The 25,814-nt window shown below is 37.3% G+C and overlaps 1 protein-coding gene across 1 annotated transcript in view; it reads left to right on the top strand.

The window, feature by feature from the left end:
• The first annotated feature begins 16,572 nt into the window (after positions 1–16,572).
• The window catches only part of LOC140846872 (bromodomain adjacent to zinc finger domain protein 2B-like), a 70,977-nt gene continuing 61,735 nt past the window's right edge, over positions 16,573–25,814 (top strand). The window contains 2 exon segments of the mRNA XM_073225012.1: positions 16,573–16,659; positions 21,330–21,540. Of these exon segments, the coding sequence (XP_073081113.1) occupies positions 16,573–16,659; positions 21,330–21,540 (298 nt within the window).

The raw sequence follows: 25,814 nt of genomic DNA, 5'->3' as shown, positions 1-25,814 counted from the left end.
TCCTTTAGTTCTGTTAGTGTTTGTTTCACATATGCTGGTGTGCTGTGTTGGGTGCATATATATTTATAATGGTTATGTCCTCTTGTTGCACTGACCCCTTTATCATTATGTAATGTCCTACTTTATCTCTTGTGACTTTTTTTGTTTTGATGTCTATTTTGTCTGATACTAGTACTGCAACACCTGCTTTTTTCTCCCTGTTTGGATAGAATATGTTTTTCCATCCCTTGACTTTTAGTCTGCGCATGTCTTTGGGTTTGAGGTGCGTCTCTTGTAAGTAGCATATAGATGGGTGTTGCTTTTTTATCCATTCTGTTAGTCTGTCTTTTGATTGGTGACTTCAGTCCATTTACATTTAGGGTGATTATTTTAAGATATGTATTTATTGCCATTGCAGGCTTTAGATTCGTGGTTACCAAAGGTTCAAAGTTAGGTTCTTTAGTATCTTACTGTCTAACTTATCTCGCTTATTGAGGTGTTATGAACACTGTCTGGTGATTCTTTATTTCTCTCCCTTCTTATTCCTCCCCCTCCTTTCTTTCTATGTTGGGTGTTTTATTCTGTGCCCCTTTGTGTTTCCTTTGACTGCTTTTGTGGGTAGTTGATTTTATTTTTGCCTTTAGTTTGTATTTGGTTGGTCTGCTTTCTTTGCTGTGATTCTATTTTCTCTGGTGATATTTGTTTAGCCTTAGGAGTGCTCCCATCTCGAGCAGTCCCTCTAAAATACACTGTAGAGGTGGTTTGAGGGAGACAAATTCCCTCAACTTTTGCTTGTCTGGGAATTGTTTACTCCCTACTTCATATTTAAATGATAATCGTGCTGGATTCAGTAATCGTGGTTCAAGGCCCTTCTGTTTCATTGTATTAAATATATTATGCCATTCTCTTCTCGCCTGTAAGGTTTCTGTTGAAAAGTCTGAGGATAGCCTGTTGGGATTTCCTTTGTAGGTGCCCTTTATCCTCTCTCTAGCTGCCTTTGAAACTCTCCCCTTGTCCTTGATCTTTCCCATTTTATTTATTATGTGTCTTGGTGTTGTCATCCTTGGGTCCCTTCTTTTGGGAGTTCTGTGTACTTCTGTGGTCTGATCAATTATTTCCCCCCACAGTTTGGGGAAGTTTTCAGCAATTATTTCTTCAAAGACACTTTGTATCCCTTTTTCTTTCTCTTTTTCTGGTACCCCTATAATGTGGATATTGTTCTTTTTGGATTGGGAACATAGTTCTCTTAATATTGTTCCATTCCTGGAGGTCCTTTTAGCTCTTTCTGTGTCAGCTTCTATGCATTCCTGTTCTCTGCTTTCTATTTCATCAATGGCCTTTTGCATCTCATCCATTCTGCTTTTACGTCCTTCCAGAGATTGTTTTATTTTTGTGGTCTCCCTCCCTACTTTGTCCATTAGCTCTTGCATTTTTCTCTGCAGCTCCGTCAGCCTGGTTATGACTTTTATTTTGACTTCTTTTTTAGGAAGACTGGTTATACTGGTCTCACCAGGCTCTTTCTCTGGCATTTGAGTGATTTTGGACTGAACCAGGTTGTTCTTCCTTTTCATGGTGATAGAAGTGGTCACTGGCGAGTGGTATGTGTGTCAGGTGGGAGAACAAAGTCCCTTCCTGTTTTCTGGTCGCCTTGCCCTTCTCTGTCTCCTGTGCCGGTTAACTGCACACAGGGAGCAGTCTCTGGGTTAATCCCCTGAGCGACCTTGGGTGGGGCGGCCCTCAGGAAAGCCTTAGGCACTGATGGGTTGCAGGCGAGCTGCATGTGTTCTCCTGCGAGAAAGGCGCCCCTTTGTGACTTCCGGACTTTGCACTGGCTTCATTAAGCTTGTGCCAGGCAGCTGCTGTGCACAGGGGGCAGTTTCTGGGTCTGACTCGTTTGGCTGAGCACTGGGAGAAGATTCAGTGTGGTTGCTGTGAGTGGGGCTGCTCCCCTGGGGGTCTGCAGCAATGGTGTGTCAGCAGTTTGCTTGCAGTGCCCACCGGGGGGGAATGAACAGGCTGCTTATTGCTGTGATGGGCTTAGGAGCTGTGTTGCTACCCAGGGGGTTAGGGCGCCTGAAGTTCCTTCACATTCCCAGCCTCCTTTTCTGAGTGTGCCAGGACGATTTAGTCCACCTGTTAAACCCTTGTCCCCTTAAGACTTTTAAAGTGCCCACTTTTCTTTTGTTCCAGGGCAGCCGGCTTTGGGGACCTGTTTGTGGTCTCCATCTTGGAATTTACTTTTCCATTTCTGTCATATACTGTACACCATGCAATGTGTGTCTGTGCTCCCAGTGCAGATTACTAGGGCTGGTTGTTTAGCAGTCCTGTGCCTCCACTCCCTCCCCAGTCTGATTCTTTTCCTCACCCTAGTGAGCTGGGGTTGGGGGGAGTCCTCTGGCCCTACCGTATTGCAGCTTTGTATCATATCCTTTTTGTGAGATGCTGAGTTCTCTCAGATGTAGATGTAGCCTGGCTGTTGTACTGTATCTTCTGGTCTCTCTTTTAGGAGTAGTTGCATTTGGTGTATTTTCAAAATCTGTATGGTTTTGGGAGGATACTTCTGCCGCCCTACTCACGTCTCCATCTTGAGTGAGTCCCCTTGTGGTTTTCATTTGCATTTGCCTGATGATTAGTGATGTGTCACATCTTTTCATGTGACTGCAGGCCATCTGTATGCCCTCTTTGGAAAAATGTCTGTTCAGGTTCTCTGCCCATATTTTAATGGGTTTTTTGTTTTGTGGTATGTTTATCCAATATATATTGAATATCAGCCCCTTATCAGATATATCACTTTCAGATATGTTCTTCCTTACAGTAAGTTGCCTTTTCATTTTGTTGATGTTGTCTTTCACTATACAGAAACTTTCTAGATTGATGAAGCACCTCTTATTTATTCTTTCTTTAGTTTCCCTTGCCTGGGGAGGTGTGTCGAAAAAATTTACTCTTGCTGATTTTCAAGAGATTCATGCCCATCTTTTCTTTAAAAAGCTTTGTGCTTTCATGCCTTTAGGTATTTAATCCATTTTGAATTAAGTTTTGTGCATGATGTTAGACAGTGATGGAATACCATTCTCCTGCTGGTAGGTGTCTGGTTTTCCCAGCACCGTTTAATGAAGAGACTGTCTTTTCCCCATTGTATATTCTTTAGTCTTTTGGCGTATTTTAACTGACCATATATGTGTGGGTTTGTTTCTTAGTTATCTGTTCAGGTCCATTGATTCATATATTCTTGTGTCAGTGCCATACTGTTTAATTCACTGCAGCTTTGTAGTATAGCTCTTTACCCCCAGCATTGTTCTTCATTGTCAAGATTTCTTTGACTATTCAGGGTCTTTTGAGGTTGCATATAAATTTTAGGATCTTTTCCTCTAGTTGAGTGAAAAATGCCATTGGTTTTTTGATAGGGATTCCATTGAATCTATAGGTTGCTTTGGATAATATGGCCATTTTAACAATATTCATTCATCCTATCCAGTAGCACGGGATAGCTTTCCATTTATTTGTGTCTTCCTCAATTTCTTTCATCAGTATCTTAGAGTTTTGAGAGTACAGGTCTTTATCTGCCTTGGTTGAATTTTATTCCCAGTGATTTTATCCTTTTTGAGGCAATCATAAATGGGATTCTTTCTTAAATCTCTTTCTGTTAGTTCATTTGTATGTGTAAATGTGGCAGATTTTTGCACATTGGTTTTGTTTGCTGTTTTATTAATTCTCGTTTTTTGATGCAGTTTTTAGGGTTTTCTCTATACAGTATCATGTCACCTGTAAGTAGGGGCAATTTGACTTCTTCCTTACCAACTTGGATGCCTTTTCTTGTCTGGTTGCCGTGGCTGGGACTTTCAGGACTATGTTTAATAAAAGTGGTGACAGTGGGCATTCTTGTCTTGTTCCTGACCTTAGAGGAAAAGCTTTCAGCTTTTTGCAATTCAGTGTGATGGCAGCTGTGAGTTTGTCATATGTGGCTTTTGTTACGTTGATGTATGTTCCCTCTATACACACTTTGTTGAGTTTTTAGCATAAAAGCATGTTGGGTTTTGTGATCCTTTTTAGTACCTATTGTGATGACGATAGTTTTTGTCCTTCCTTTTGTTAATGGGATGTGTCACATTGATTTGCAGATATTTCACCATCTTTGCATCTGTGGAATAAATCCTACTTCTTCTTCTTGGTTAATGAATTTTGTAATGTATTTTTTAATTCACTTTGCTGCTAATTTTTCTGAGGATTTTCACAAATGTGTTCACCAAGGACGGTGGTGTCTTAGTGTTCCTTTTTTGTACTGTTTTTGTTGGATTTGGTATTGGGGTGATGCTGATGTAATAAAAAGGCGTGAAGTTTTCCTTCCTTTTCAAGGTTTAGAAGTAGTTTGAGAAAGGTAAATATTAACTGTACTTTAAATGTTTGGTGGAAGTAATTTTGAAAACCATCTGGGCCTTGACTTTGTAAAGAGTGGTTTTTTTTTTTGATTATCAGTGCAGTTCATTACTGTCAGTCTGTCAGTGGAGATTTTCTGTTTCTTCTGTCTGGTTCAGTTTTGGAATATTGTGCATTTCCAGGAGCTTTTTATAAGGGCCTCTTGCAGTCCTTTGTGCTTCTGTTGTGTCAGTCGTCACTTTCATTTCTGACCTGAGTTGTCTGTTCATTTACACACGGCCGTCCTTTTGCCTCGTCTCCACTTGTTGATGGTGGTGAACTCTAACAAAATGGAAGAATAAACTCTAAAGGCCCTGTTTTCTGTGTGGAAGTGCTTTCATTTCTTTGGCGAGGTTCAAGTTTCTGTAATTTTGTTGGGTCCATTTGTGAACTCTCTGTTCTATTTCATTTATTTGTGTGTATTCATTTATTTTTTTATTTTTATTTTATTAATCAGGAGAAAAGAACTACAATTTATAGTGTGGCTTGACATTTAAATCAGAAGTTTTCATCTAAACACACCTGCCCAATAGAAGGGTGAATGACCTGTGGAAACCTCTGGTAGGTGTTTGTTCTAGACATCAACATCAAGACAGCTGGGTTTTTTAAATGGAGGGTGTCAAGCACACATTTGGTTTTGACTGGTAAAGCAGGTGATTAGAACTAGTTGAGTTTTAGGTGTTTGAAAATATTCAGGCTAATGAAGACAGGTTTACAGATCAGGTAATACTGTAGAATGTAAATGCAATTTGTTCACTTAATTTAGTGCAGTTTTATAACTATCTAATATGTAAGTTGCTTCCCTCCTGAAATTGGAGTTACATGCTTGGCAAGTCTGTTACCCACTTGTAGCCAGGAGGATCCTTGTTGTTGGAGCACAGATAACAAACAGGGCAACTAATAAGATGTGTTCTGTTATTTTTTTTGTAGAAGTTTGGTAGTTAGTTTGATGATTTTTTAATAGCAACGCAAAATCTAATTTCTCAGTCATCTTCTGGATCCATCAGGATGAAATTGCTGCTTTGGACAGTTACCATGAAGTCTCAGTCAAGGGCTGTCAAGTTCTGTTTCTTCAGTGGTTTCTATCAGAGCAGAGAAGGTGTCAGGGCTTTTGTGGTTAGGAGACTTTTTTTGGGTCATTCTGATGCCGGGGTTCTTGTTCACAAAGCCGAAGAATGAGCTTCATAAACACTCAAGGTAGGAGAGCAAGGTACAGGCTTTTATTTAGAGATAAAGTGAAACGACAGAGCTCCTGGCTCACACATGGAGAGGGGACAAGAGAGTCCCTGTGTGTATTCATTTTAAATATGTTCCTTTGATTATTGTAGCTTGAAATTTTAACATTTGAGTTCACCTTTTTCTTTATCATTGTATAGATGAACAGGTATTCAAATGAGTTGTCAGTTCCTGCAATATAGTGTGGTAAGTTGTTGGGATTACTTGGGTTCTCTAAGCCAATTTGAGGAAAATGGACATCTTAGTAATGGAATTTTGATCATGGACAGTATATCTCAGTTGTTTTGTTTTTTCTTTCTTTGCTGTCAAAAATGTTTCACATGTTTTTCCCCAGAGATCTACAAGTATTTTGTTGCATTCATATTTGAGCATTTGTATTTTTGCATTTTTTAGTTTTGGTGGATATAAATGATACTGTTTCTTACATATTCCAATCATATGTTAATGGATGACTGAAAATCAGAAATTTTTATGCTCACTTTCATCTTAAGTTTATGGTATATGTGTAAAATCCCATCTGGGCACAGAGCATCAGGCTCCATTTCTGTTTGAACTTGACCATATCATATTGATATGGTCATATATTGGATAATCATATATTGGATTTGAGCCCTTTACCAGGACTTCTAAGAAGGGGCCCAAGCATCAGTAATGACTCTGTTTTAGCTATGGGATGCTGAACCTGCCTTTTCTGGCACGCACTGAGCACGTGTGCTCCTCCTGTGCACTCTGGTACGTTTGCTAGAGTGAAGACTTGAGCTTTTGTATCTGCAGGACCCAGGAGGCTGGGCTGCAACTTTGGGATGACTTGGAGCGCAGTCCACCAGGAGGAAAATGCGTCCCACATGGGGTCCTGACACCTGCAGATGGGGCTTTGCCATGATTTCTTCTGGATTTTTCTGTAAGGAGTGAGTACAGAACCTGCCATTTTCTATCATATTCCTAAATGCTTTCTTTATTAAATTCTCATATAGTATTGTAACATTTTTTTTTTTTTACGTGTGTTGCATAAAATTTCGTAGAAAGGTAAATAGGGCTGGTGTTATCTATACTATAAAACTGTTACGAAAGACCAGAATTAGATTATATAATACCTCCAGGGTCTGGGGCATAGTGTGTGCCCAGAAAGAATAATATTTTGTGCATTTAAAATGCTTTATGGAAGCAGATCAAGAGAGGAATGAGCCAGCTCTTAGAGCTTTGTGCCCTTGTGTGAGTCATCTTTAAAGATCTGACCCTGTAATAATTAATGTGCAATGTTCCTCATTCACTGAGGGTTTCTTAGGATTAACTTTATATTGTTCTGTATCATTTTGATTCAGGATTGTTTCTGTAGAGAAATCCCACTTCAGCATCATATACACAGTCATAAAATATATATCAAGAAATGGGACCAGCCAGTCTTCCCTGCAACCTGAGCAAAGAGAAAAAGTCACACCCTAGTAAGTCCCTTCACTCACCTGTATTGTTACTTTTCCAACATTAAAGTAATTGAGATCCACTGAAAAGTGGAAGTTTAAGTACATTAAAATTCAGAACATTATTTTGAGTTCTAATTTATTGATGCCAAACCAGAATTTAGTATGCTTTAATGTCCCTAGCTTTCAAAAAGCTAACTTATCAATATGTGAATATCCCTTGTAGCTTGTCATTTTTAAACGGGATTATCATTGTGCTTGATGATTTCTCCTGAATTAGTGTTGAACATAATTTTTAAAAATTATCTTCATCCACTAATATGTTCTTTGCCAGACCTCTGTGTGAATGTATTTGTTAAAACATGAATAAATTAACCAAGGGAACATCTATTTTGATACATGATTGGAGTGAGCAGATTTCATGAATCAGGTTTAGAAGATCAAAATATGATGATGTCTTTTCTCTTCATGCCACCTAGTGCATGCTGCTTAAAACCATCTAAGGTGAAGTTGTTACCAAATGAAACAATCCTATTTCCACTCAGCCAACATACAGCAAAGCTGAACACTGACCTGAGCAGTGAAACCAAACCCTGACTTTGGGATGTGGTTTTTCTGACATTGGGAAAGAAGGTGGGCGTTCCCCAAGCAAGGAGAATGGATACCTAAAGCTTAAAGCCCTGCACTCACTATTGGCTTCTAAACAAGGGCTTATAAAGGTTATGGGAAAGGGTTGCAGGATATGTGATGAGCTTGTGGCATTGTTCTGATGGGTCCGCGGTGAGGTGACAGGGGACTGTTTGAGCAGTGTTAGCTGTCAGCCTTCTGGCTCCACTGAGGCTAGAATCCACGTGCTCCTCATTGTCAGGAGGTGGCTTGTCTGGTGGGGCCTAAATTCCTGTAAAACAAGTCCAAGGATACATGAGTCAAGAGTCTGTCTGTGGCCTTGAGGGGGAAATCAGAGTCCTGGGCCATTTTAGTTTGCTTTACCTTGGTTTGCAAACTCCCATTTTCTTTAATCTTAACTTACACATTCTGATTCCCATACTGTGGGTCATAATTGATGGACCCAGTCTTCTGTATCAGTGAGATCTCTGAGGGCCTTTATTAGACAGCGAATACCTGCGCAGTTACAAAACATCTTTAGGACTGAAATCACCGTAATGCTTAAGAGCCAAAACATTGGCTGCTTTTTCTAAATGAGATGCATTTATGGAAAACAGATTTTCTCAGGTTCCAAGTAGAAATCTGAAGGTACTTTACTTTTGTGTGTCTTGGTTTCTGAGATAACAGTGAGATGTTTCTAATCTCCTTCCTTTTTTATGTGCTTCCTTCTTGTAATAATGGAAAATTCAAGTTTCTTCTTAGCATGCTCATTCCTTTACTTTTTTGGTCTATTTTGAGCTTCAGAAAAAAATGTACATAAACCTTGCTTTAGCTTTACATTCCTCTAATATACTTTCTACCTAATGTTCTTTCTTGGTTAGCTGGATGACAGGCATTCTAATAAGCATGAGTAATTACATATTGTCCTGGTTTTTCACTAGAGCTGTTTTTTAACCATTTGCTTATGATTCATATGATCACTCATCATGATCAATTGCATTAAATTTGAGAGTCTATCTGTGCCAGCGTGCTTCTGAGTTTAGCACTGTGTATTTTATGTGTTACAACTCCTGAGGAAGTTTTCTTAATTACTTAAGGAATCTGAAATTTTCTGGACTATTAACAGGGGTTTTGTTTTAGTTTCTCATAACTATTGTATAGAATCTTTATTTTACAAGGGTGTCTACGTCTATAAAACCTATAGCATGCTGTAGGTTTTACTTCTTCTGAATTGTTTTCATGGAGGAAGCCTGACACAGATTCACACACAGGGGAAGTAGGTGTACATTCAGGGGATTGTCTGCTGGAATTGTGGACAGTATCTGACCATGGAATTCAGATGCTTTTTACCAATGCTTCTGTTAATTCTCATAATGGTTAATTTCTTATGACATTGGAATAATTGAAATTCTCTTAAATATTTAAAGAGTGTATGTATTATATCTCACAATGTAATATTTCAAGTATACATATTTGTACTAAAGCCAGAAATATTTTCAATTTACTGTTTTTGATTTTCAAATTCATAAAGTATATCCGTGTGCTTTATTAAAGTTTTACATTCATACAACATACTTCCAAATTTATATCCTCTCATTGTGTTTTAAAAAACGAGTGAAGTAATAATCATGCTGATTGATTAAATTGTCAGGTTTCAGGAGAGTTTTAAAATTGTCAGGAGACACCTAAAATTTATTTCTAGTCACTCAATTCCACAGTGTTAATTTTCATACAATTTAATAATATTTTGTATCAAGATTTGGATTCAGCATAGTGTATATTCTCCTTTGATATTCCATATATTAACTTTTGAGTCATGTTAACCTGTGTCAAAGTGCACCAGTAACATGTAGTCCCCTATGGCAGCACAGGGGTTAGTCTCTTCATCACATAGCCCACATACCTCTGCACCATAAATTCCCCACAAGGTCATGTTGCTCCTTCCTGCCGCTTACCCAGTAATTTGTCCTAAGAGAATCCTACCCCAGCAGAGCCGGAGTGGTGATTCTCTCTCTCTAGTCCCCTCTCTTCATGTTGCTGGGTCATATCTGCAGGGACAGACTCAGAGCAGCACCACACAAGAAGCAAAATGACAGCTGAGACCCCAGCTTCTGTCCTCCGTCAGCCTTGTGGAGAGGACTGGATGCAGTAGTTTGGGGGCCCCATGGGCCTTAACGGGAGGAGCGGTGGTAAGAGGGAATGCCCTTGTCCCTGTCCTGTGCCCTGTGGCAAGGGTTAGAGAGTTTTCACAGTAGCCAGGTGAGGAAAGGCATCATGATACAAAAAGGGGTTTAAAGTTCTCAGTGTTTCCCCAGGCTCCACAAATTATCCGTCACACTGTAGGTACAGTAACATTAATACAATACTCATGTACTGCCTTCTAAATGTTCGGTTTCTTACAAGGTTGATTAGCTTTAGCTTTACAACTTGGTTCATCTCTGGTAAATCAAGCTCTTCATCTGTAACATTTTGCAGTCAGATTGGCTTAATGGCATAGTATGAACAGTCATTTCGAAGAGTGTTTTCAGATAATTTCAGACTTACAGAAAACCTGCAATATCCCTGATATTCCTTCATTCAGATTTTCCAGTGGTCACTGCACCACTATATTTGCACCATCATAGAAAATTGTCTGCTGTATTTTTCCAATTAGAAGCACAATTTACCACAGAAATACTACATGACCCACATTAGGAAATCAAAATTGTTGATTATTCTTACCTGCAGACCAGCTTTAAATATCAGCACGTGCATCAACTATGAGAAAAATATGTCTGCATTCTGGTCCAAGGACTTTCTGTCATTTTCATGACCTCAGTTGGGTTAAAGTCCAAAGTTCTCCAACATCATTATGTGCAGGCTCAAGAGTCCTTGTGTTCTTGGCCTTAGAGGGGAAGCTTTCAATGTTTCACTGCTGAGTATAATGTTTACTATAGGTTTGTTGTATATGGACATTATCATGCTGAGGTTGTTCCATCTCTGCTGTTTCTTGCAGGTTTTTGTGGTAAAAATATATTGTATTTTGTAGCATGCTTATTCTGACTCTACTGAAATGATGTGATTTTTTTCATTTACTTCCACTAATCTCATATGATTTGCATATTGAACCATCCTTGCCTCCTTGGGATAAGTGTCAGCTGGTCATGTGGGAAATCCTTTAATGTGACCTTGAATTTGGTTTACTAATATTTTTAGAAAATGCTCATCTATTTTATTATTATTATTTTTATTAAGGTATCATTGATATATAGTCTTATGAATGTTTCACATGAGCAACAGTGTGATTACTACATTCCCCCTTATTATCAAGTCCACAACACATACCCCATTACAGGCACTGTGCATCAGCATAGTAAGAATTTTGCATCTATTTTCAATAAGAATATTGGTCTACAGTTGTGTTTTTTCATGGCATCCTAATCTGGATTGATACCAGGGTAATGGTGGCCTCATAGTGTGAGCTTGGAAGTACTCTGTTTTTTGCAAGATTTTGAGAAAGATTGACATTAATTCATTAAGAGTTTGGTAGAATTCTCCAGTGAAGCTCTCTGATTACCGGAATCTCTTGTACAGCAAGTGTTCTCTGTCTTTTTTTTCATTCATTTATTCTTTCATCAAATATTTATTTTATTTTGGTATCATTAATATACAATCACATGAGCAACATTGTGCTTACTAGACTCCCCCCATTATCATGTCCCCACCACATACCACATTACAGTCACTGTCCATCAGTGTACTAAGATGCTGTAGAGTCACTACTTCTCTTCTCTGTGCTATACTGTCTTCCTCATTTCCCCAACTATGTTACGGGTACTAATCGTAATTCCCATTATTCCCCTTCTCCCTACCTTCCCACCCAATCTCGCCAGTCCCTTTTCCTTTGGTAACCATTAGTCCAGTCTTGGGTTCTGTGAGTCTGCTGCTGTTATGTTCCTTCAATTTTTGCTTGGTTGTTAACACTGCACAGATGAGTGAAATCATTTGGTACTTGTCTTTCTCCACCTGGCTTATGTCACTGAGCATAATACCCTCTAGCTCCATCTGTGTTGTTGCAAATGGTGGGATTTGCATCTTTCTTGTGGTTGAATAGTATTCTATTGTGTATATGTACCACCTCTTCTTTATCCATTCATCTACTGATGGGCACTTAGTTTGCTTCCCTTTCTTGGCTATTGTAAATAGTGCTGCAATAAACATGGGGGCAGGAGTTGCATATGTCTTTTTGAATGTGAGAATTTGTTTTCTTTGTGTAAATTCCTAGCAGTGGAATTCCCAGGTTACATGGTATTTCTATTTTGAGTTTTTTGAGGAACCTCCAGTACTACTTTCCACAATGGTTGAACTAATTTACATTCCCACCAGCAGTGTAGGACTGTTCCTCTTTCTCCCCATCCTCGCCAGCATTTGTTGTTCCTAATCTTTTGATGTTGGTCATCCTAACTGGTATGGTGAATACCTTACTGTGGTTTTAATTTGTATTTCCCTGATAATTAGCAATGTGGAACATCTTTTCATGTGCCTGATTGCCATCTGAATTTCCTCTTTGGAGAAGTGTCTATTCATGTCTTCTGCCTATTTTTTAAAAGCGTTATTTGCTTTTTGGATGTTCAGGTGTGTGAGTCATGTATTTTGGATGTTAACCCCTTGTCGGATATGTCATTTACAAATATATTCTCCCATACTGTAGGATGCATTTTTGTTCTGCTGATGGTATCCTTTGCTGTACAGAAGCTTTTTAACATGATGTAGTCCCATTTGTTCATTTTTTATTTTGTTTCCCCTGCCTGAGGAGATGAGTTGAGGAAAAAATTGCTCATGTTTATATTCAAGAGATTTTTGCCTATGTTTTCTTCTTAAGAGTTTTATGGTTTCATGACTTACATTCAGGTCTTTGATCCATTTTGAGTTTGCTTTTGTGTATGGGATTAGACAACAATCCAGGTTCATTCTCTTGCATGTAGCTGTCCAGTTTTGCCAACACCAGTTGTTGAAGAGGCTGTCATTTCCCCACTGTATATCCATGGCTCCTTAATTTTATATTAATTGACCATATATGTTTGGGTTAATATCTGGGTTCTCTAGTCTGTTCCATTGGTGTATGGGTCTGTACTTGTGCCAGTACCAAATTGTCTTAATTACTGTGGCCTTGTAGTAGAGCTTGAAGTCGGGGAACATGATCCCCCCAGCCCTCCACTTTATCCTTTGTTCTCAGGATTGCTTTGACTATTTGGGTTCTCTATGGTTCCATACAAATTTTAGAACTATTTGAAGAATGCTGTTGGTATTTTGATAGGGATTGCATTGAATCTGTAGATTGCTTTAGGCAAGATGGCTGTTTTGACAGTATTAGTTCTTCCTATCCATGAGCACAGGATGTGTTTCCTTCCATTTGTTGGTATCTTCTTTAATTTCTCTCGTGAGTGTCTTGTAGTTTTCAGAGTATATGTCTTTTACTTCTTGGTTAGGTTTATTCCTAGGTATTTTCTTCTTTTTGATGTAAATGTGAAAGGAATTGTTTTCCTGATTTCTATTTCTGCTCATTTATAGTTAGTGTATAGGAATGCAAGAGATTTCTGTGTATTAGTTTTGTATTCTGCAACTTTGCTGAATTCAGGTATTAGATCCAACAGTTTTGAAGTGGATTATTTAGGGCTTTTTAGGTACAATATCATGTCATCTGCAAACAACTTCTTCCTTACCAATCTGGATGCCCTTTATTTCTTTGTGTTGTCTAATTGCTCTGGCAAGGACCTCCATAACTATGTTGAATGAAAGTGAGAAGAGTGGGAATTCTTGTCTTGTTCCCGATCTTAAAAGGAAAGACTTACAGCTTCTCGCTGTTAAGTATGATATTGGCCGTGGGTTTGTAATATATGGCTTTTATTATGTTGAGGTACTTGCCCTCTGTACCCATTTTGTTGAGAGTTTATATCATGAATGGATGTTGAATTTTGTTGAATGCTTTTTCAACATCCATGGAGATAATCATGTGGTTTTTGTCCTTTTTGTTGATGGATTTTCTAATATTGTACCATCCTTGAATCCCTGGAATAAATGCTATTTGGTCATGGTAGATGATCTTTTTGATAATATTTTTGAATTCAGTTTGCTAATATTTTGTTGAGTATTTTTGCATCTATGTTCATCAGGGATATTGGTGTTTAATTTTCTTTTTTTGTGATGCCTTTCCCTGGTTTTGGTATTAGAGTGATGCTGGTATCGTAGAATGAGTTTGGAAGTATTTCCTCCTCTTCTACTTGTTTGAAAACTAAGGAGGATGGGTGTTAGGTCTTCTCTAAATGTTTCATTAAATTCAGTGGTTTAGGCATCTGATCTGGGGGTTTTGTTCTTTAGGTAGTTTTTTGATTACCAGTTCAGTTTTGTTGCTGGTAATTGGTCTGTTCAGATTTTCTGTTTTTCTTGAGTCAGTCTTGGAAGGTTGTATTTTTCTAGAAAGTTGTCCGTTTTTTCTAGGTTTTCCAGTTTGTTAGCATATAATTTTTCATAGTATTCTATCATCATTCTTTGTATTTCTGTGGTGCCCATAGTGATTCTTCCTTTATCATTTCTGATTCTGCTTACTTGTGTAGACTCCTTTTTTTCTTGTTAAGTCTGGCTAGGTACTTAACCTATTTTGTTTATTTTCTCTAAGAAACAGCTCCCACTTTCATTGATTCTTTCTATTGTTTTATCCTTCTTGATTTTATGTATTTGTGCTCTAATCTTATATCCCTCCTTCTGCTGACTTTGGCCCTCATTTATTCTTCTTTTTTAGTTTCACTGTGAGTTTAGACTGTTTATATGGGACTGTCCCTCTTTTCTGAGGTAGGCCTGTGTTGTAGTATACTTCCCTCTTAGGACGGCCTTTGCTGAGTCCCACAGAGTGTCAGAACAGACTCCTGTAAGTGTCTGGCCAGCTAGGCTGAGGGACGGCAAGAAAAATGGCCCCCTGCAGCCCCTCTTTCCCTGGACACATCTCCAGGATATCCCATCCCTCTGACACACATCCCAGTGTTAATCAATAGATCACATATAATTTAGGTGCTTTTCAAACTGCTGGGTCTCAGATGGGTCATCAGCACTCCCGCCCTCCAGGAACAGAGGCCAGGCCTCCTCGAGTCCTCTCGCTGTCCCAGAGTCAAGCCCCACTGATCCTCAGAGCCAGATGGCTCATCTTCCCGGGGTGGCCCTGGTGTAGGCTTCATCCCTTCACCCCCCCATGCCTGCTCCCTCTCATTCATGGGGGTGGGGCAGGATAGGAGATGGGGCTGACCACAGCTCTGCCCTTGTACCCTTCTCAGTGTGGCCTCTTCTTGTCATTAGCTATGGAAGTTCTATTTTGTCTTTAGGTTATATCCAGAGTGGGTCATATTGCATGTAGTTTCCTAGGTGTGTACATGAGAAGAGGTGATCCCAGGGATTTTCTGCTCTACCGTCTTCTCAGAATCTCCTCTAAGCCTACTTTTCTAGGCCTTAATTCCCTCATCTGCAATGTGAAGAATATATATATATATTAGCAGGCCTTTAAGATCAATTCTCTTTTAGGTATGATTCCAAGTCTTTTTATAAACTAATTACCAGGAAATAAAGGATTCTGAAAGTACACTTACAAATAGAAAGGTGGTTTTTTTAAAAAAAGAAGGTAACTTTGTTTTATTTGAGCTGTAGTTAAATTTACTGAAAATTGTTTAGCCAGAAATAATTTGGTAAATGATCAATTCACTGAATGACTAACAGACCTAAAACCGTCAGACCAGATACCTTAATCCAGGTTTAAAACATTCACCACAGGTATTTCAGGCAAGGCCTAGAATAGGTACAGTTCCCCGTTCTGAAAAATGTAAGTTCATTCATTCATTTATATAACATTGATCAGTCAGGAAGTACTAGGCATCCCAAATATTAATGTGAGAAATTGACAGTTGCCTAGGACTGCAGATCTGTGAGGAAATACTTGAAGCAAAGGTTTGGTGATACTAAAAGTTAAAGAACAAAACAACAGCAAAAAAAAATCTCAGTAAGTTGGCAAATCATTCAGTGAAAGCTGACTTTTGGTGGATTGGGTTTCCTCATTTACTTATTTACTGCTTTCCCCCCCATTAAACCATCCTGAAGTATATAAACTCAAACAAAAATGGGAGCAACAAAAGGAACATAAAGACAGCGATGATGTAAAAGCACAAGTGAGACTTGAGCACACATCCTATTAAGACCTGAACACGGGCCGGTGGACAGGGGACTCTGGCTGTCAGTGAGACAGGAAGTCCAGTTACTTAGACAGCTCAGTGTCCAGAAGGCACAGTGAACACAGACCAGGTGCTCATGAGACGTTCAGCTATACTTTGGAGTATCATTTATTAAGAGTAACAGGAGTGTTGAAATAGAAACTCATATTTAAATAAAATTTCATAATCTTAAAAAAATTATGAATAATGGAAACATTCTAAAATCAATTCATTTGAGGTAATTTTTTAAATCTTGAAATACTTGAAAGCAATAAATTTATTTGCCATTTTCCTCAAGTATTTCTCCATCTTCTATCTTAACTTCGTTCAGGAAGAAAACTTTAGTACTCTTTCCCTTTTCCATGTTACTGAGAGGCCACTTGAGACCTGCCTGGTCTCCAGTCGGGCTTCTCTCCCTCACATCCAGGCAGTCCTCTCCAAGAAAAGGGCCTCATTATTTACCTGCTTTTCTAGCTCTAATTCTCAGGCCCTAACTCAGACCATCTTTATTTTGTTAAGTGGACATTTGAGACAACTTTCTGTCCCGACCTCTGCATCCTTTTTCAGACTCATCACATACTCAAGGTGAGGTTCTGGGATCGCCTGAGTCAGAGTGACCCGAGTCTGAGGTCCCAGTTAGAGATGCTTGTCCTTTGAGGAGAGGACGCTCTCCAACTTAACCTCTGTAGAGAATGTGCCTGTATAGAGTAGGTGCCTCAAGTATCTTAAGTAGCGGAAACTGTCTTTATGACGACGCATTACAGCCTAATAGTATACTGGTATGTGTTACAGTGTAGAGTGAATTTTACTCATTTACTATGATTATTTCATTCAGTCTGAAAAACATAAACCTTTATTTTTTTCTTCTCTCTCACCATAGTATTTATAGAAATGAATGTGTTACTGCTAATGATTTAAATTAGTAACTGTAGAAAGAACTATAATGGTATAAAAGGCTTGATCTGTCACCATCTCTATCTTCTTAGTCATCTTTTTTCTCTTTATCCTGTTTCTTTTAAATCTTAAGAAAGATTATTTTCAGCAACCATTTACTATCTTAGTCTTAGAAATTAAAAAAAGAATAAACTTTTCGTGCATAATTTCTGAATGATGAAAAAGCATAGGAATCAAATGATATAAATTGTATTTGCTTTTTCTAAGGAAAAGTTTACTGAGAAAAATACTTCTTTTTTTCGTCACCCACAATTGTTTTGAGTGTTCACTGAATTGAACTTTTAATACAAGCTTGAGATTTTCTTAACAATCCAGTTCTCATTTTATGAAATCCTGGAGTCAGAGGATAGCCGGTTACATGAAACACCCTTAGAAAGTTTTATTTATAAATGCCAAAAGCAAAATGTAAATGATGTCATTTGTCAGGTGAATTTTGGGCATCAACATAATCTGTTCCTTTTTGGACACAGGTATATTTTCCTAACTGAGTAAAATATAACTATTAAATATTATAACTGGATTTAAAAAAAAGATTAATTGATTGAACCCTTGAAATTCAATCAAAAGCTCCCCATGCTGGTGAACATAAAGCTGTTCTGCTGGCTTCCTTCTTAGAGTTTTATGGTGTAAAAATGCAGTTAGTACAACGGCTGATCCTACTGACTTCATTTGAAATCTCAGCAAAAATTCTGTCCTCAGAATTAATATTTAAAATGGGAATTACTGAAAAGATTTAGTATAGATAATTTTTTGACATGTAGACACAGAGTATATGCTTTGGTTGTTTCCGTAACCCTGCCATAGCGTCATCTTGACTGTGCTTTCATGCCTGAATATTGTGATCAGTGTCAAGTCTAAAAATGTCTCTGTAATAGCAGTGAAGTACATGTAGTGGCTAAGACCCCAGGTTTTAGAGAGAGACAGTCCTGGGTTCAAATCACACATTTCTGTTCCTTATTGCCAGTGTACCTCAGGAAATGATTTAACCTCACTGGGCCTGTGATTCCCTCAATGGTAATATAGGGACAGTAAAACCCACCTTCCTAGGTAAAATGATTATGAAGATTAAAGTAAACAGTGCATTCAAAATGCCTCTGACAAAGCACGGTGCTTGGACTGTGGGGTGTAACTGTCATCCATGATGGGGGCAAGAGCAGTGCTTGTGTCCATGGCACCCACTGTGTGAGGTCATAATAGGCCATGATTCTGAGCCTGGCACCACAGCATAAAGGGCAGTCAGGACTGCTGGCTCTGGCTGCAGAAGTGAAGTGCCCAGAGTGGTTGAGGTTGAATCCTGCTTTGATATTCTTTGAAGGAATAAGAAACATTAAAAAAATTTTCTTAAATCTTCACAGCAAAGGAATTCTCTGTCAAAAAAGAAGTATAAGGTAATGTAAAATTGTTTTGGAAAGGTTATTTTGAAAGGATGCTCTTCCTATGTCTGGATATACTACTTTGGACTCTAAATAAGGTCATGTAACAGTGTATTTGATTTGATTGCCTTACAGAGGGCAACCAGCTCTTGATTATTACCTATGCACTAAGCAGGCTTATTCCTGTAATACACTAGCCTTATGCTGGTGGATGTTTCCATAAACCTTATTTTTCTTCTCTCTCACCATAGTATTTACAGAAATGAATGTGTTACTGAAAGATTTAAATTAGTAACTGTAGAAAGGAGAATTATAATGGTATAAAGGGCTTGCTCTGTCACCATCTCTATCTTCTTAGTCATCTTTTTTCTCTTTATCCTGTTTCTTTTAAATCTTAAAGATTATTTTCAGGAACCATTTACTATCTTAGTCTTAGAAATTAAAAAAAGAATAAGCTCCTTTTTATGCATGATTTCTGAATGATGAAAAAGCATAGGAATCAAATGATATAAATTGTATTTGCTTTTTCTAAGGAAAAGTTTACTGAGAAAAATACTTTTTTTCCTCACCCACAATTGTTTTGAGTGTTCAGTAAATTAAACTTTTAATACAAGCTTGAGATTTTCTTAACAATCCAGTTCTCATTTTATGAAATCCTGGAGTTAGAAGATGGCCCAATACATGAAACGCCCTTAGAAAGTTTTATTTATAAATGCCAAAAGCAAAATGTAAATGATGTCATTTGTCAGGTGAATTTTGGATATCAACATAACCTGTTCCTTTTTGGGCACAGGTATATTTTCCTAACTGAGTAAAATATAACTATTAAATATTATAACTGGATTTAAAAAAAGATTAATTGATTGAACCCTTGAAATTCAATCAAAAGCTCCCCATGCTGGTGAACATAAAGCTGTTCTGCTGGCTTCCTTCTTAGAGTTTTATGGTGTAAAAATGCAGTTAGTACAACGGCTGATCCTACTGACTTCATTTGAAATCTCAGCAAAAATTCTGTCCTCAGAATTAATATTTAAAATGGGAATTACTGAAAAGATTTAGTATAGATAATTTTTTGACATGTAGACAAAGAGTATATGCTTTGGTTGTTTCCGTAACCCTGCCATAGCGTCATCTTGACTGTGCTTTCATGCCTGAATATTGTGATCAGTGTCAAGTCTAAAAATGTCTCTGTAATAGCAGTGAAGTACATGTAGTGGCTAAGACCCCAGGTTTTAGAGAGAGACAGTCCTGGGTTCAAATCACACATTTCTGTTCCTTATTGCCAGTGTACCTCAGGAAACGATTTAACCTCACTGGGCCTGTGATTCCCTCAATGGTAATATAGGGACAGTAAAACCCACCTTCCTAGGTAAAATGATTATGAAGATTAAAGTAAACAGTGCATTCAAAATGCCTCTGACAAAGCACGGTGCTTGGACTGTGGGGTGTAACTGTCATCCATGATGGGGGCAAGAGCAGTGCTTGTGTCCATGGCACCCACTGTGTGAGGTCATAATAGGCCATGATTCTGAGCCTGGCACCACAGCATAAAGGGCAGTCAAGACTGCTGGCTCTGGCTGCAGAAGTGCCCAGAGTGGTTGAGGTTGAATCCTGCTTTGATATTCTTTGAAGGAATAAGAAACATTAAAAAAATTTTCTTAACCTTCACAGCAAAGGAATTCTCTGTCAAAAAAGAAGTATAAGGTAATGTAAAATTCTTTTAGAAAGGGTATTTTGAAAGGATGCTCTTCCTATGTCTGGATATACTACTTTGGACTCTAAATAAGGTCATGTAACAGTGTGTTTGATTTGATTGCCTTACAGAGGACAACCAGCTCTTGATCATTACCTATGCACTAAGCAGGCTTATTCCTGTAATACACTAGCCTTATGCTGGTGTATGTGTTTCCATGAGGAGACTTAAAGTGGGAAATCTGAAATATCACAAAAGCAGACAAAATAATGTACATCATGTACCTATCATCAGCTTTAGAAATTATCATATAAACAATATTGTTTTATATATATTCCCATCTACTCCTTCTCTTCCATAATTTGATGAAGCAAATCTTAGATGTTGTACTTCATCTGTAAGTGTATCTAAAAGATAAGAATTGTTGTTTTCTACAAAAGTATCAGAATACCAAGAATACCATTATCATAATTTAAAATGATAATTTCTTGATATCATCAAATATCAGACATTGTTAAAATTTTCATTGTTTAAATTCTTAACTGTCAGAATTTCCTGGACAGTTTGTCTATTTGAATGAAAATCTAGGTAAGATCCAAACACTGGGCATGTTTGATACATCCCTTAAGGCCCCTTTAATCTTCCCACAGTGTTTTCACTTCTTGAAATTTATTTGTTGAATAAACTAGGTAATTTGTGGGATTTCCTTCAGACTGGATTTTGCCGTGTAGTTTAATATACACAGCAAATAAATTTTCCCCGTTGTTAAGTTATAGTGATTTAATCTAGAGGCTTAATCATTTCCAGGTTTGGTTTTTTTGGGAGGGGGAGGATTAGTTTATAGGTGAGGAAGTGAACCTCCATCAAGAGGCTGTCGGTCCAGTTGTCTCCCTTTTTTGGTGATTGGCAACCATTCAAATGTAATGCTTTGGTCCATTAATTCATCAGATATTGCCAAATGCTAATAGTCTGACTCTTACTTTCCTTCTTGATTTTATTAGTTGTGTTTTTTCTGTAAAGAGAATCTTTTGTTTGTTATTTGGATAGCTTCATGTTTGGTTGACCTGATGCTCCTGAGCAATCCACAGAGGTGTCATCACTCAACTGATCTTTTCAAATACCTGCCAACTTGACAGTCATTATGGTTCAGAAATGGTGATTAAGATATATGTCTTTATATGTTTATAGGTACAGGTATATATCTGTCAGTGTATTTAAAGTTGAAATCATTAAAGTAAGAATACCAAATATATACCAAAAGCCATGAACAATTATAAATGTAACTTTAATTAGAAACTAAAATTTCTAAAGGTTACAACAGCTTTATAAAAATTAATATGTGTAGGTTTACCTAGCATTTTCTGACATATTGATCACTTGCATTTATTTTGTTCATAATATTTTATTTCTATAAAATGTTAATTAAAAGGGAATACAGTGGTGTCCTTTGAAAGAAGAGGACGCCATTCCCCGTGTGAGGGCAATGGACGCTCATGGAGGAAGACCACCGGATCCAGAGGGAGAGCGACCAGGAGAGGGTACCAGCGTGAGCCAGCGCAGCGGTCGGCCTCCTGATGTGGGCGGTGCTGAATCTGTAGGTAACACAGATGCCAAATTGCTAAGACAACTGCAAGCTCAAGGTAGGGAACATGCATCCATCACTGTAAGAACTGTACTAAAATGTGTTGATTATTTCTACATGTATTTGACATAGGAATGATTGATAACTACTCTCAGTTTCTAAAAGGTAGGTAATTGTGTTCAAATAAAATGAGAAAGTAAGGAGTCCCACTGATAACTGGAGTTCTTCGATTTAATAAGCGCCTTTCAAGAGTCATACTCGTAAACACATCATACCCTGTGTGTTTAGAATTACAAAGGTAGGTGATGAACTTTTCAGGCTGGAAACTCATTTGAACAGCTCCCAATTCCTTGTGGTGGTACAAGGGAGTAACTCCAAAATATGTGGCTCTGTGGAGTAAATTTTCAGTCAGAGAACTCCAATTAGTGGTAAGTTTTAGTTTGGGTTCTTCTGTAGCCTGGACATACAACATTTATTTTTAAATGCCCAACTAATAAACTTAGATCAAAAAGTATCTTAAGATCACTAGAGAGTATCATTTATCAAGTACAACGTGCTCAAAGTAACCTCAAATGTGTTCATGATTCAAAATTATCATGAATTATCAACGTGAAGTTCCCATGCTATGTCTCACACAGAGAATGCCGACTAAAATAAAATAGTTCTGCTATGAAGTTTGAATTAAGTAGTTACAAGTGTGAAGCCTCTTAAGGTTGTCTCAATATATATCAATGTGTTCATGTCTTATATTCATAAGCATATATATATAAATGTATATCAATACATGCTTGTATCATAAACATAATATCAATAAAGGTTTACTAATAAAAACTGACTTAAAAGACTGACAGGATTTTACTACTTCTCATAGTTTTATTTTCGGGAGGGAAAGCTTGGCTGACTTCTATTTATTGTATACACCATTATAATACTGACTTCTCTGTAGCTCTGTTTTCATTATAAAACAAGTATGCATGATAAAAGCTCATAGAGCATAATGCTTTAAAATAAGACATTGACTCTCACTGACTTTAAAATAAAAGACACAAGTTGGATCATAACAGGTTTTTGGTAGTCTATCCAGAAGTGTGTACATACAGTCACAGACACACATTCAAACACATACTTATGTGTACACATGCATATGTGATGTTCATATATGTATATGTTATTTTTGATTTCTAAAATAAATGAACTTACTAAGTGTATATACCATTCAGCTTTTTTTCCACTTAATTTTTCTTGAGCATCTTTCTATACAGCACTTAAAAATCAACCTTACACTTCCAGTGGCTGCATAGTCGGTGAGGCAAGGTATGGCTCTACCACACTTCCCTTACTCAGTCTCCTCTGGTGAGTGTTTCAGCTGCTTCCTCACCTTTGCTGTCGCAAACAATGCTGCAATAAAAACATTACACATATCTTCATGCTTTGACAGGTATGGCTATCCACAGTATAAAATTTTAGAGATAGAATCTCTACTCCAAGGGTATGTGCATTTTCAATTTTGGTGGAAAGCAGGCAAATATTGTCTCCAAAGAGGTTGTTCAATTCATACTTCCACCAGTGGCATATAAGTTAACTGCCTGGCCTGTAGCTTAATGTCCTGTAAGTTTTTCTCTCCTCTAGTATGTTAATTTAATACTTTTTGTGTTATTTCATTGGGTTACTATTAAGATTTTAATCTCTCCTAGATAGTTACTAGAGAAGGTTTAAAAAATGTTAATATATGAAGATATATACATACATGATGAATTTTTAAAATTAGTATTGTCAATAAACCACTGACTTTTCTGAAGAATGTATAATAGTGGGAAGTGTGCATTTTTTACATAAAATAGAAAAGCTTGAAATTAACTGATAACCAAAGCAAGGGATTTTCACGCCTGTTTTGCATGTCTATCACAAGTACCATTCATACTTAGTATTCAAAATGGCAACTTGATATTTGCAAAATTAACTAAATTTTATTTTAACAAAATAGAAGGTAATTACTCAACTTTTACCCAGAGTTTTCTCCCCTTTTAGATTTCAAATTGGTTTGTATTCTATGACGTAGCTCTCCCTTGTATTATATTGCATTTTGTAAATTGTTACCTTTGACCTATGTGCATGTTTTTTCTCAACATGTATATAAATATTAAATAGTTAATGTAAGTAAATGTTATTAATATTTACAAGTATGTTTGGTATAATATGCATGTTTCTTGGGAAGAAAAGAAAGTAGAAATGAGTCACCTTATCCACCCCTTTTATTCTAAAAGACTTCTACATTAACATTTTGGGGTGTTGTCAGTGGAGATTCTATAAGTTTCTTTCATATTTTATTATCCTAGTTGGACTCATCTAGGCTTGTAAAACGACTTAATTTGAAGGAAGGTCTAGAACAATAAAATAAATGTGGATTTTGAATGTGAAATGAGAGCTCTGTATCTTCTCAGAGAATATAGATAAGAATCTGACAGTTTGAATATAAAAAAGACTTTCAAACTGTATAAACAAACTAGCTTGTCAATTGACCAATACTGTTAATATCTGAAATGCTCTAATATATCTAATAATATACCAGTCAATTTTATTGATCATAGAATCTGAAATGCATTGCTGTACAATGCTTCATTGTTTTAAGATAGGCCACTGCAGAAGGAAAGGGCTGCCAATTGTTAGATACATGCTGGTTTAGACATATTTAAACACTTTATTTCAAAAATAAACTTTTCTTTTTGATATTTAAGAAAGTAATCTCCTAAACCATAAAAGATACTTGTCAAGTTAACATTTCAAAAGTTAGTCATACCAGATAATATTCAACAGTCATAAACCAAATAAATGAGATGCTGGTAGTAGCTGATTCCCCAGAGCCTGGGTGAAGTTTCTGTGCCTCTTAACTTCTCGTACTTCCTCCATAGTGTGCCTGATTTTTTAACCTATTTTTCCCATCTTCTCTAACTGCTCATAATAAAAAATTTTAAGCTATATGAATTTTTAATGACTTAACAAAATTATGTCTTCCTTGCTAAAGTGAAAAGATAGCGAGTTGAACTTCTTAGTGTTTTTCTGTCCCAAGGGTTTAAAAATAAAAGTTAACTGTGCACCTGTGTAGAGTTTGAAATTGCTGAAAATATTCACACACAAATACACACCATATACATTACAGAGTTTCTCAACTGTCACAGAACATATGGTTAAGTTCTTTGTAAAATCTCAAGACATTTAAATTTTCTTAAAGATTTTTAGGACTAGTAGCATATATAGACCTGGAGTCAGAAAGACGTGGGTTTATATCTTGGCTCTGCAATTTAACCTCTGTGAGCCTTAGTTATTTCATTTGTAACCTGGGTATAATTTTGCATATCCTATAAGGTTGTTATGAAGATTAAACAAGATCATGTAAATTTAATATGGCAGTTCAATAAATGGTGGAAATTATTAGTAGAGTTCAAGTGATTCGGGTTTTAGTCAAGTATATTCATTACTAGTGAGAATATAATATATAGGTTTCTTAAAACTCTTCATCTGTTACAAAATTTAAAGCAATATCTAATGTTAAGTATTTTAGAGTGATTCTGTAAGTGATATTATGATAGACCACTTTTATAGTTAGAAGTATTCTGACCACGTTTGCCAGCAGAAGAAAGCATGACATTACAAGCTTTCTGTATCAGTCACCTATTGCCACAGTAATGCTGGGAAACAAGCACCCGCAAAACCTCAGTGGTGAACAATGCCAGGTGGTAATTGGTTAGGCTGATAGAGTCCACTGGAGGTAAGGTAGGCAGCTCTACTGATCTTACCTGGCTTTGTTCACGTGTGTGGAGTCAGCTGACTCCCTGTGTTCCAGCCTCTGGCAGCGTAGCCTTAACATGTCCTGATAATAAAGGTCAAGACAGAAGAGTGAAACTACACTTGTACTAGTACAGAGTACACTTTCAAACTTACACTTGCAATCATAACTGCTAACATCCTGTTGGCCAAAGATCACATGTCTGAAGTTAGTATCAAGGGACAAGACAGTAAATTTCACTTCTTGATGAAAGGAACCGCAAAGTCACATTTGCAAGTAACATGGATAAAGGGGGGAGGAATGAAGAATTGGGGCCACTAATTATGTAGATCTCCCCCAGTTTCATACATTTGTCCTTAAAAATAATGAGAACTAGATCGTCCTTAAACCTTGTTGATATTCTGTATTATTTTTATGTAGATTTAGTCCCTCTGTTTCATAAATGAAATCACTGGATTCAGAAACTTTACCATTTTTATAGCTGAGTGAAATACTCTGTTTGGGGGGGGGCTTTGTATTCTATTTTGAGTTCTTTTGCTTTATTGTTA

This window comes from Manis javanica, chromosome 16 (genome assembly GCF_040802235.1).
Source record: "Manis javanica isolate MJ-LG chromosome 16, MJ_LKY, whole genome shotgun sequence".
NCBI classification, from domain to species: Eukaryota; Metazoa; Chordata; class Mammalia; order Pholidota; family Manidae; genus Manis; species Manis javanica.
Note: the sequence above shows the minus strand (reverse complement) of the source record. Positions and strands in the feature narration are given on the sequence as shown.